This window comes from Artemia sp. Qi Xiang Cuo, chromosome 8 (genome assembly GCF_049724085.1).
Source record: "Artemia sp. Qi Xiang Cuo chromosome 8, ASM4972408v1, whole genome shotgun sequence".
Classification (NCBI taxonomy): domain Eukaryota; kingdom Metazoa; phylum Arthropoda; class Branchiopoda; order Anostraca; family Artemiidae; genus Artemia; species Artemia sp. Qi Xiang Cuo.
Genome location: NC_142801.1, coordinates 59,183,317 through 59,196,410, shown reverse-complemented (window position 1 = coordinate 59,196,410; position 13,094 = coordinate 59,183,317). Strand labels below are relative to the sequence as shown.

The 13,094-nt window shown below is 34.1% G+C and overlaps 1 protein-coding gene across 1 annotated transcript in view; it reads right to left on the bottom strand.

Moving 5' to 3' along the window:
- Positions 1-211: 211 nt before the first annotated feature.
- Positions 212-13,094, bottom strand: part of Dbp80 (putative ATP-dependent RNA helicase Dbp80) — a 68,861-nt gene continuing 55,978 nt past the window's right edge. Inside the window, exon 9 of the mRNA XM_089093636.1 lies at positions 212-550. Coding sequence (XP_088949762.1) covers positions 486-550 — 65 coding nt within the window. The 3' untranslated portion in view covers positions 212-485. The remainder of the gene's footprint in view (positions 551-13,094) is intronic.

The window sequence follows — 13,094 nt, the reverse complement described above, 5'->3', positions numbered from 1 at the left end:
AGAGCCTGTGGGCTCTAGAAGAGAGCCTGCACTGTTTAATAAAGTCTTTTCTAGAGCCTGCAGCTATTCAAAATTCAGTTTTTTGAAAGATCAATTTCTGAATCTGAAGACACTGTTCAAAACTTCGTTGGGAAAAAGTTTGTTCCACTAAAGAATGCTCAATAAAAACTTATCAATGCTCAAATTAAATTATCTAGGGTTTGCTTCCCTATATAAAAGAAGAAAGTCTTTATTAAACGACTAAACAAACTGATTTTATGAAAAACAAAATTTGTATCTTTCAGTCAGTTTTAAATATAAAAAACTAACAAATTTATTTAAGTGCTAGAGTAGACTCCTTTTCAATTGAGTAAATTAAATTGAATAACAGAAAAAAAAACATAGAAAATCATCAGATGTTTGACACTTGTTAAGACAGAAGAACAAGAAGAAGTGAGCTCTGGTATTCCACAAAATCAAATATGTTCAATTAAATATTTACTGGGCTACTCTTCGGTAAGCCTTTCCACTTCTTCTAAATTATCAGTGTCCAGCTTCGTAATCTTCCGGCCTGAAAAAATGATTTAATATTAAAATTTAAACAATTTAACTTTAATAATATCTTATTTTTAAAAATTGATTATTAGAAATCTACATTTAATAAACATTATCAAGTTTATAATAAAAATTTAGTATTTTTCTAGGTATATATCAAATAAAGAAATATTATTACTCATTTTTTTGAATTACTACATAATTTAATGTGAACAGATATTGTTTGTATAGAAGTCCTGCCTCATTCGGCTTAAATCTTATATTTTGGTCATACGCTTTTTACAAATGCGCCCAGAAAAACCTTTAGACTATCAAAATCCATGAATAGCAAATAGGGGGTCTACAAAGCTTCGCCAGACATCTCAGAGCTCAGTTGGAGTCGTACCGCCCTCGTACTGTGGTTGATGAGACGGCTCCCCATTTTGCAGGTCATAATCGTACTTCCGTAAAAGGGCATATCTTGGTCGACCTCTTCCCCACCCCCTCGGGTCGCCACTGATATAATTTGTTTAAGAATCGATTAACAGGGACACCTAGGACATGACAAAGGTGCTTTCATCTCTTAAGCTTCAGAAGGCCGGTAGCTAATGGTTGACGGGATTATGGCCGAAATCCCATGATCTTGTCCTGTCACGATATGAAATTTAACCATACGCACGATATGTAATTTAACAAGACGAGGAACCTGGCCTCACTGCGGTTATAGGAGCAAGATGGTCCCAAGTCTGCAAATAAGAAAGATTAGACTGAACCTTGCAACCCATACCCGAAAACTCGTGGGGCAATTCTGAGGGGAAAATAACAGGCAACTGAAAATTTTACAACAGCCTCAGATACATGTCAAGCAAAAGTAGTAATTTAAGTCTCAAAAATTAGACAAATACCCACTTTAAAGAAGCAAGTATAAAGTATTTCTTTACTTAAGAAAAAAATAGCCTAACTTTTGAAATTAGCAAAATTCCAAGTTTTTCTAGGGTATTTAGCACGCCACTTTGCAGCACAGTCCCCCTGAGGATGCGATAGAGAAGGGAGGTTGAGTTGTCTAAGCACCTAACGTACATCTGCATCCGAATTAATGCTACCAACCTCTAAAAAAATCAAAAATTTTAATGCCAGATGTCCATCTATTTTTTCTCCTTGCAATACTGAAAAGCGAAAAGATTTCCAAAGATTTCCTTATTTATAATTTTATTGATTTAATTTAACTTTTTTTTAAATAGCCATATGCATTCATGCTGCTGGTAAAAAACAAGCGAAGGGAACTTTAAATAAACTATCTACTATTTGAGTTTAAACCTAATTTTTGAAACAAGTGCACATATTCCTGGGACACATCTAACTTCTTCTATAAAATGCGAGGATTCCAGTCATTTTCTTAAAATAAAAGTTTTCTGTTAGTTCGTTCCTTTTAAATTATTCATCATTAAGATTTAATTAGACAAAATCTCCTTTTTAACACACTATTTCAAGATCACGTCATGTTAACTAAAAAAACAATTTTAGACTAGCTGCAGCCGAATATACTATTATCAACACCCGGCATTGGCTCTTGTTTTTTTCAATGCAAGATTGTGCATATTGTTTTCCAATAAATCTGCTTTGATGTAAATATAGTACTATATAGTAATGTTATTGTAACTACTATATAGATTCTTTTTGATGATTACTACGAATAATCCCCGAAACGATGACATTTCCAATAAACGACATTTCCGATAAAAATGAAGATAAACCTTCAAAAGAGATGAATGGCAAAAAATTTAAAAAAAAAATAATAAATTATTGGAATTGTTTGTGATTCTTATTGATTCCATAAATATTTCTGCTTTGAGTTTGGGGTTTTTATATGCTTTGGGTATTATATAGTTTTATAGAGTATGAAATATTTGTAGAAGTATTTTGTTGGTACACGGTTTTGAACAGATAAAATTTCAATTCGGAATAAGTCCAACAATTTAGACAGCGAAAACAGGTACAAAAGTCTAGATATTTCGATCACATAAACAGCAATATATGTATATTGCTGTATATAGTATTTTGATATACAGTATTTCTACGGATGATGATCGCTGTATGTTCGATTGAAAGATATAGACTTTTGTGCCTGTTTTCACTGTCTAAATAAATAGATTAATACTCATTTGAACGTTATATGTTCGTCATGCAAAGGCAGTGTGGTCTGGGAAAAAGACACCTAATTTAAGGTATTCTGTTCGAAAGTACACGGTTTCGCCCTCCAACTTCCTATAGCATATAGTTGGGTACTGGTGAATTATGCGGGCACAGCTAAAGAAGTCAAATTTGGTTAATGCTAATGAAATAAAATAAAATAGGATGAATATATAATAGTTTAGAAACAAATTTGTGCTATATATTCGCACATTAGGGGGGTGGAGGTAAGGCATACCATATATTAAACACGTAACTAACCTAACCTAGGTACCTTTTTCCCCTTAAACCCCAAAAAACAATCGTTTAAATATTGTATTTCATTGAAAACCACGGCTTTGCAATCATTTATCCTATAGTTGTTATTTTTCTTTTTTGCTGTTTTCTAGCAGCACACCGTTTGCAAGTGGCGCTTTTGGTGTGCTACCGATTGATTTTGTTTCTGGTTTTATAATAAATTATTATTACTCTCTTAATTAATAACAATAACGTTATTATGACCATTTCCCCCCTGTCAAAACAGATGATATTTGTGGTCTTTGGACCAAAGATGACCCCAAAGAATCCCCATTCCTAGAGATATTGAATAATAGCAGTGGACATATACGTTTAGCAAACCTGAGTGATCCTTTGTACCAGCAGATTTTTTCCCAGACTGGAATAAAACCCAAAAAAGATACTATCAATCAGTTTGATAGAAATTCTAAGGGGTTTACCCATTATTTCAACTGAATTTATACATAATTTTTATTTTCTAAAACAAAACACATCTCTGGCAGGTTACTGTTTTTACTTGTATTTTCTTTTGTTTAGTCTTTGTAGGCTTGTAACGGCTTGTAGGGGACAGTTTGTATTGTTCTTGGCTATTTTCTGTAAAGATGTCAATTCATCAGAAATATGCACTCCCTTTACCCGCAGTGAGTATTTGGAACAAGAGATACAACCACAAAAGGATAAACAACCATGATAAAACCATAATAATATGATAAGGATCCTCCAGAGCTATTAACGGTACATAATAGGTAAAAATTGTGGACGTTTCAGTTAAAAAAAGAAAAATTAAAAACAGGCTTTTTCGCATGCTGACCAAAGGTCTGCGAAGCGCAGGTGCTGATCTCCTGATTTTCTACCTTCGGCCGGGAGCCAATGCATGGTTGGGCGCAAACCATTCAATGCTTCTTGTGTCCCCCCCCCCATATTTCTCAAGGTACCCATTTAGAGCTGGGTCGACTTTGTCAGAGCTTAAAGGGTCACACCATCGACCCCCTTCCCAACAAATAACCAGCGACACCAGGACTTCAACCCTTTCCTTAGGATAGAGGGTCACCGGATCTTTTTTTACAGCAGCAGGTAGCAAGTCTGTCACCTAACCTTTTGGTGTATGGGATTGAATCCCGGGCCCCATATTGCGAAGCAGAAATCAATCCACCGCTCTACCATAGGATTATAACCATATTATATACCATCTATTACTCTCTAACCTGAAAAAATATACATTATAAGCACACATGAAAGAGAGCTATTAGCTATGTGTGTGTGTAATAAGTCATGTTTACATCATATATATATTATATCATAATATACAAGAATAGATTTTCGATAAAATGGTCGTATTCATGGTGAAAGGATGAAATGATGTTGAATAGCCATGAGGGACAAGTACTAGGTTTCCTTAACTTTAAAAGTTTTATTGTATAATCCACGAGGTATCGTATGTAGGCACGCAGGAAGGGGATTTTTCGGGGAGGGGGGAAAAGGGCTACCTTCCACAAATGTATTTGCCTGATATACGGCATAATACGAACAAGTCTACTTTTAACAATCAAAACTACTCGTCTTAGTTTAGATTTTGCCCAGGTATTACTAGATTTCCTCTTTTTCTAACACCAAAGAACCTAAAACAATAATAGAAATAGACTAAAACCTGTAATGTTTAAGGATTTACTCTGTATTCCAATTGTACCCACTGCACCGTTGATGTTCAAAAACGGGAGCCTGCACCTCATAAACTTCGTAATTGTATTCTTTGCAATGCTACAGAGTGTGCCAATTTTGCACTCAACGGCTACGCCACAGCAATGGGGAGTAAGGTAAATGGGTGACCGCGCCACTCTCAATCTTAGAGAGAAAATAAAATGTGTAACTACAAAAGTGTAACCTCTTTTCTTCGAGTTATCTCCAAATCAGATTTCTTAGGGAGCGCTGCCTACGGAGTACAATTGAACTAGTTATCTACAATGCGATGAGACACGGGCATATAATAAGAACAAACACAAATAGAAAAGTAATGGATTTATTGAACTTACATTTCAGGTGTACAACAATGTATGTATATGGGCAAGGCTTCACTTCGGTAGGAACATAATGTCTGTAATCATAATGCCTGGGTTCTGCACAACAATAATAATCCGAAAAACACTTTTCTAACATTATAAAACACTAGCCTTGATTCTGCGCACTAAGAGCTATTTCACGATTGGCCCAACTCTTGTAAAGGGCCCGCTACCTTGTAATTATGTTTGCAAACTAAACTTATTATGCTAACTGCCCATCCAATAATTTTTTTTCAATATTTTGATGATTAAAAATTCATACTGCTATGATAACTTAAACTTCCATTGAATTTTGTATCTAGTGATTTTTTTATTGCCAACTATCTTCGCGAAATTCAAAACCATCTTCCTTGATTAGCGCCGATGTTTGGCTGAGACTAATGTGCAGTTTTTCTTTTGCTGATTAAGAATTTAGACTCAAGTTTGAACGGGATTTAAGCTTAATTAGGGGAAGTTTAATTTATGTCGGAATTATCCTTAGAAGGAAAGAATTTTATTTTTTTTTGTATTTTAAATATATCACATATTACTCACGGTACATATTACCCTTCCCATTATTTAATGACGTCCCGTCATTAGGATTTGCTTGCCCTTGGGTTTTTCAAATATTCGCGATTTATTTACTATTTGTGCTACGTAATTTTAATTGATATTGTATTATTTTATACTTTTATATAAGCTTAATCAGGAGTGCTAAAAATTTTCTCTATTACTTTTCTTATTTTATTATATATCCCTTTCTAAAGTTCCTCTACCAGACTAAGATTATCTATGGTTATAGTCTAGCTACTATAATACAGATTTTTTTTTGTTTTTCTACATCTAACACTGAAGACTCATACATTTCCAACTGTATCAAACATTATCATGGGAAATGTTTTATGTGGTCGGGACTATTCTACTATTACAACAAGATTTTTTGTGAAAATTCATCTTTTACAAGTTTTTTCCCTTTGCTAACTATAGGATAATTATGCTATCTGCGCTAAATTAATGGGGAAATACATCGATTTTACATTAACTCTGTATAAGTAAATAGCAATACATATATATATATATATATATATATATATATATATGAACGGCTTAAAGTATATAATAATATGTTACATTCACTGGTGATCATTAAAACATTTTCACTGGGTTTGTTCGTAATCTAATTCTGATAATACGTTATCGAAGTTGTTTTTCAAAACTATTTTTTATCAAAACTATTAAAATGTGACATATGTAAGTTCACACCTATTTCACCACCTTACGTGTCTCTTAGCGCACTCACTCCTTCTGTTGTAAATTCCGGTCCTTCACTTCTTTCGTCTTGGCAAAAAATTTCAAAACACTTACAATATAGTTTCTTCACAGAACAGTTCGAGCACGGTTATGTTCATCTTGGACGAAACGCTTTCTCTAATTGTCAAACGGGAAATGGTACTCCCAGATACAAGTGTGTGGACTCGTGATATTAGAGTTCATTCTCACCTGCGGTTTTTGGTTTATTCATGACATGCTTTCTACTTAAGGGGTTGAACACTGCGACCACGTTGATAATAGATGGGCTGATTTTCTGCCCATGATATGGTTCTTGGGAAGTTTTAAAGTACGTAGAGAATGTATTTCTCGTATAAAATTGTTCGTTTGTGCACTTAGAGATTAAGTTCTCTTATAAAATTGTTCGTTCATGGCTTGCATCTATTGGCTTTTGCGGTGATTCCTTGGTTAATCACAGGGGAATTGATGTTTGGATTTGGAATGGGTCGACATCAAACTTTAGTGACTCCCTCAGCATATTGTCTTTAACTTGGGGGAGGAGTATATTGTAACTGAGGGGTTAGTCACTGGGGTTAATTTTGGTCTCTGTAATTCAGTGGTTGATTTCCAGGTCCATTTTTCAGAAATTATCTTGTAACATTTATGGGATAACAGAGATAGGAACTTTTCGCATTTGATAGAGGTGACAGGATGGGTTCCAAGAAATGGTCGAAAGGGATTCAACGCGTGAATCTGTGACACGTAAATAATTTGGGTTCATCAAATATCATAACTAATACAGTTATATGGTGCATGGGTCCATAAGGATTATCAAGGGTGATATTTATGTACTTATATCTTGTACTGGTAGATGGGGTTCTCAGGATTGATGTGTTTATATAGTTCGATAATGCACTGGATACTGATATTTATTAGATAGTTTTACCTGATATATAATATGGTTTTTGATCGAGGAACAACGATCAAAAAGGTAACCGTAATTTTTGTAAACGAAGCTAGGACGAAAATTGCCTGGAGTCTATGGTGAGTACTCTTCGTTGGTTGAGATATGATGAAAATAGATGCTACTAGGTTGTATCTGCACTGGACTACGTATTGTAATTATTGATTTCCAATATATCATTCCAATTCCTGGAATAAAAATAAATAGGTAGAATCACACGTTCTTTAAAACGAGTAGTCATAATACATAATAGGTAATACAATTGCATTTAATGGATAACGTTACGCTACAAGGCAATATTAAGCAAATGCCAATATTAATGCACATGTATTGATGTTAACAAAATGACATTGTTACTTTAAGTAAGGTCTCTTATTATTTCCCTTAGTATAAGTTATTACACACACTTTATTTTAATCTTCTTAAACGCTTATTTAATTCTACATTAGATTTAAAATAACCATTTAAACATAAGTTAAACTAGGTCATTTAGTTTGAGGTCTCAGTTTACAACATATTTCTTGCCTTCATTGTTCACGCAAGTCCGTGCTGTTTAAGAAACGCATGTTGCAGCGTCGTAACCGCACGGTTTTACGAAAAAAACACTTACAATGAGGGCACAAAACATAGCAAGGACGAGTGGAAACCTCTATACCCACTCATTTTCTAATGTCTCCCATTTTTCTTGGCTTAGACGTTCTCGTGGGGTTCCCGGTTTAACTCCTGCATTTCAGCCGTTTTCCCATGTTCTTCCTTTGGGTTTTGTCTTCTTAGTCAAAAAATTCTTCCATAATTAAAAGTTAGTAAGGTTCTCATAGTCAGGGAAATCGCGAATACGAAACATACGGTCAGTAAAATGTTCCACCAAAAATTGTTTGAGAATAATCCGTATCTATTATCCACGTACGTTAGTCTCTGGTCTTCATTAGTAAATAGGGGGATCTGGGAGTCTAATGCTTCTCTTATTTTTGTAAGCCTTAATGTCCCTTTATTCTTTTCTATTTTGGACCATATCGAGGTTTTCATTTCCTCACTTTCTATATTGGGAATATTTACGACTGGTTATTTGCCATAAATTTGATTATTTTAGGACTTATTATGTTTGTGCTCGTGGTAATTAATGATGTTTGAACAGTTGACTCTTTAGTTACACGTCGACATCCTTATTTTATGGTTATTGTACCCACATCTTGTAATAGTAATTCGGTCCTGTAACTTGGATTTATTCTTTCAGTATTATTGTAACAAGACAAAATTCCAATAGTTTCTTTTGGAACACAAAATAGCCAGAGGTCATTTCATAGGTGTATGAATATTTCTAGTTCAGTACTTCCTATCAAGGCTTCACATGAATCAGGTATTTCTTCCTGTTTTGCGTCTTTTAAAAATATATCTAACATAAAAGATCCAGATTTGACATTATAAATAGGTAACGTAAGCTGGCATACTAGGTTTTTGAATGATACGCACTCGTTTAAGTCTTGTGGATTGGCTAGGGCATATTTTCTTCTATCTTGATCAACAAGTAAATACTCTGCTTCAGGTGTGATAGTCATAAATGAATTTGTCTTCTTTATATTAGCAGGGAAGGTCGAAATTTTTTACAAGTCGTAAATGGATTGCTGGTTTATCAATTGAATTGTTACTACTGCGAATAACTGTTCATTTATTTCCGTGATGTGGACTTTTAATTTGGTATAGTAAAGAAATAAATTTTATACTTCTGGCTCTACGGGTAAATGTAAGCCAAACGTTAGGTGCGTTTATATTTCGTCTAACATACTTTTTAGGTTAGAAGGAACTACTATGTCGTATGACAAAGTTCCTCCCGTGAGGGCAAATAATGTGAATTTGAACTTGCTAACATCTGTCGTCAGATTTAGTAGTGACATGGTAATTGTATCGAGTGGTACCAGAGTAAGGCTCGCGTCTGTCACCACGCGGTCCACATCGTTTCTTATATAATTCATTACCTTTACAGTTTTTGATAGTTTGTTACATATCACTTCAACCTTGTGCCTATGTAAATTTTCTAAACTGGCTTGTATCTTCTGAACATGTAATGTGACGTTCATTGCATTATTCAACTTTTTTACATTTTCCCTCAGGCTATTTAAGTCTTCCTCCGTTGTCAAACCAAAAAGGCGGGAGGCGAGTTCTCCGATGATGGGAATTAGGCCTGTAGACCTTGTGGACAACTGGAATTGGAAACTCTTTATTATCTCTACTATGTATTATTTTACTGGCTTTTAATCCTTAATCCGGCCTTAGGAATTAAAATATCGATTCTTTGAGTTTATTCGGGTTTTCCACTAGTCTTGTTAATTGTTGAAACAATGTTTTGGAGGGTTTGGTGTCCAATTTCTTAAAATTGTTCCATGCATTATGGCTAGCTAGCAATGAATTTCCATGCTTGAATATTACTCCATGCTTTACGATATCTTGGGCGACTGCGTGAACAACGAGGATTATGATGATATTCTTAAGCCTCATCTTTTTGTTTGTTTCTAGAATTAATCGATCATTAATTTTACCCATTTTTGCAAAATTCGTTTATTTACTATTTTATTATTATTATTTTATATCAATTCAATTTTTTATTGCTTTATGGCATTGCCCGAACAATACTAAATTGTGAACGCAAAATAGAATTTCTGTTAATGGATTATATCTTGGGATTAGAATGGTTACGGATGTCTTATCTTTACTCTGGTTGTGATACGCCTTAAAGTCTTAGTTAATAATTACTATACAACTTAAATCTACATTATATTTTTCGAATAATCAACACATAAATAAGTAAGCAAGCAACATATAAATACGCTGGTAACCTATTTTCATTATAAGTCTTTTAATAAGATTATTTTTGTTATTGGAACTAGAATTATTGGAATCTGCACTAAGACAAAATAATTTATGTATATGAGATTAACTCATTCCATAGTTACATATTCCTATTTCCTTAATATTGATTCACTTGAATCATTATTATTATTTTTTGTAAAAAAAAAAATTTTTGAAAACAGAGGTTATGTTTTTTTTGTTAGATTTAGAGTTTAGAATCTTCTTTTAATTTTCTTGCTATTATTTTTATAGGCGTCTCTTTTTGTTTGGTGTGTTTTCATTCGTTTTAGAAACAATTTACTACCCAGGGATTTGTATTCTTCAGATTCAGGGTCGAATAAAAATTGTTTATAATATTGAATTTCTGCTAAAGGATGATGTATGCCTTCGTATTTGACACATTGGGGAAGATTATAGCAAATTTTGGGGGCTCTGCATTTATCAAGGAGTAAAAGGTCTGTTTGAGTGGGTCCCTTAGAGTAGAAATATTTGATATTGAGGTTCTTTTATAGACGTCTTATTAACAGTTGTAAACAACCAAGTTGTTTCGCGCTTCTTTTTCTATATTTTGTTTTGACTTCCCCTCTAGCCGGACGATATTTGGGTGCATTCGCGAGTGCTAATCCGTACTTATAAGTGTGGGGTGCATACCCTTGAAGATTGTAGGTCAAATCCCATTCTTTCGCATATATCTGATTTCCTTTGTCGTCAACCAGCTATGTTGGTGCTGGAGATGCCGAATATATAATATTCTTTAATCTTTACTATGATTCGAGAATAAAAAATATTCTTAAATATACTATGTTGGTGGTTGATGAATATATAGTGTTTTCCTTCGCGTTCGTTATTGTAATAAATTCAGTATCAATTATCGCCTTACGGATAGACTTTGATCCTGTCGTCATGATATCTGAAAATGATCAGTTCATAATTGCGTATATTTATACTAATAGTTTTTTCTTTTCAACAATATTATATCTTGTAAAACTATTTGCCGTGTGCCTTCAGCACGAGAATTTATTTTTTATATACTGAAATATATTGGACAAAATTTTCTTTAGTATTTTTATAGCTATACCATTTTTTTTCCTAGACAAAGCGATTTAAATTATTGTTCCTTTATGACACTAAACTATTAAAAATCTCTTAATCTTGTACTGACTAAGGGTAATTCCATCTATCAGGTTTTTTAACCGTTCTACCAGATTGTGTCGTTACTTTCTCCTCGACTTCTTGCGGTTTTTCTTTCGGTTTTGCTAGGGATATAAGATCAAACTTTTTGTATTGTTTTTTTCAAAAATTCTTGCCCTTTTAATTTTGTTTCTTTCGCATGCGTAGGCGCTGAAGTCGGTTTTGCTTTCCCTATTTCTGTAACTACCACGTGGTCTGATTTGTCGTCAGACTCTTCGGAACTGGTTTCCGATGATTCCGCATTAGAACTTTTAGATGTGGCACTTTGCGTTTTTGAGGTATAACCTGCCCTTCCTTGGTGAATTTATATTCCTCTGGAAGTACAGGGTTTATTCTCTAAGTCCTCGCCTTGAGTGTTCAACTCGGGAGATTTGAAAGACTCTTGAGAGCTCTGAGAGGAATAAAAAGTTTTTGCGGGGTTTCTCCACTGTTTATATCTTCAGGGGGATGGGGCATGTTTTGCAATAGTGTTTCCCTCCCTGAAGTCCATTGTTTAGGTTTGACAGTTATATCATGATATTGTCCTTGTTGTTCATCTTTGGGAGTTTAATTCAAAGGCAATGTACTTTACATCGTTTTCATGGAGAAATCTATTAAATCGATAGTTTCTCGCAGATTCGTTTTAATTGAATCTTTGGGAAGAGTTTTCTGTACAATAATACCTGGAGTTTCTACAGCTCTGTTCAATTCCTCCTGTAGTAACAGGGGTCTCTCTATTGGGGTTGCTGGGGAAACCATATCGTCTGGAAATCTTTTGGAGGGACAAGGGGCAAAATTCTATCAGGAAAAAATTGGTGGTTGTTTCTAAATAGGCAGTTTTGATTATGTTGGTTAAATAAGATAAGAATTAATCACAGTCGTTCCTGCTGTCCTTTGTATAAATGTTTAATATACTCAAAAGAATGTTATGCCTATTTCCTATTTAAACTTTATCTTGTGGGTGATACGGAGATGTCAGCATTTTCTCTCAATTAAGGAAACTCATTAAATCTTCTGTTACTTTTGAAGCAAAATTGCTTCTGTTATCACTTATAACCTTATTTGGAATGCCAAATTATAAAAATAATTTCGCTAACGCCTTTCTCGTGGCGTAAGCGCCTTGATTCTTTATTGCTTTTGCAAAAGTAAATCCGGGAGTGATCTATAACTGAAAGAATACAAGTATGGCCCCTGTTGGAAACAGGTAAGCCTCCACTGGTTCCATATAAATCAAATGAGACACTATCAAAGGGGAATCTCGCTACCGGGACTCTTCCCATTGCGGGGGGGGGGGGGTTAGGATAAGCTTGGGTTTTTTTCTTAAGTTACACACTTTGCATGTACTTACCAACTCTTCAAGTATTGTAACTGCCGACGGAACGTAAAAATACCGTTTTAATTTATGAAAGGTTTTCGTTATTCCCAAATGTCGCGCTATATCTTAATGAAAACTTTCAAATTCAGGTATTATTAAGTTTTGGAGTACTATAGGTATTATTGAGGTTTGGTTTCTATTTGCCTCAGCAGTCACGATTCTGCAGGGTATTTCTTCATCACGATCATAGTAAAAATTATCTATTTCTTTACTAAGAGTTTTGAATTTATCTGATAATGCATCATCATTCACAAAATAATTAATAAGTGCTAAAAACATTTTGTCCTTTTTTGATTTCTTTTTATATTTTCTAAGGACAAGGGACAATAGTTATCCTTATTTTCTTTTTCTGTGTCTTTGACTTTGTTATTCATACATTTATATTTACTCTTATTGATAGCGTTAATTTTGTTCTCCTCGGCTTCTGACGGCATATTTTCTGGGAATCTACTCAAAG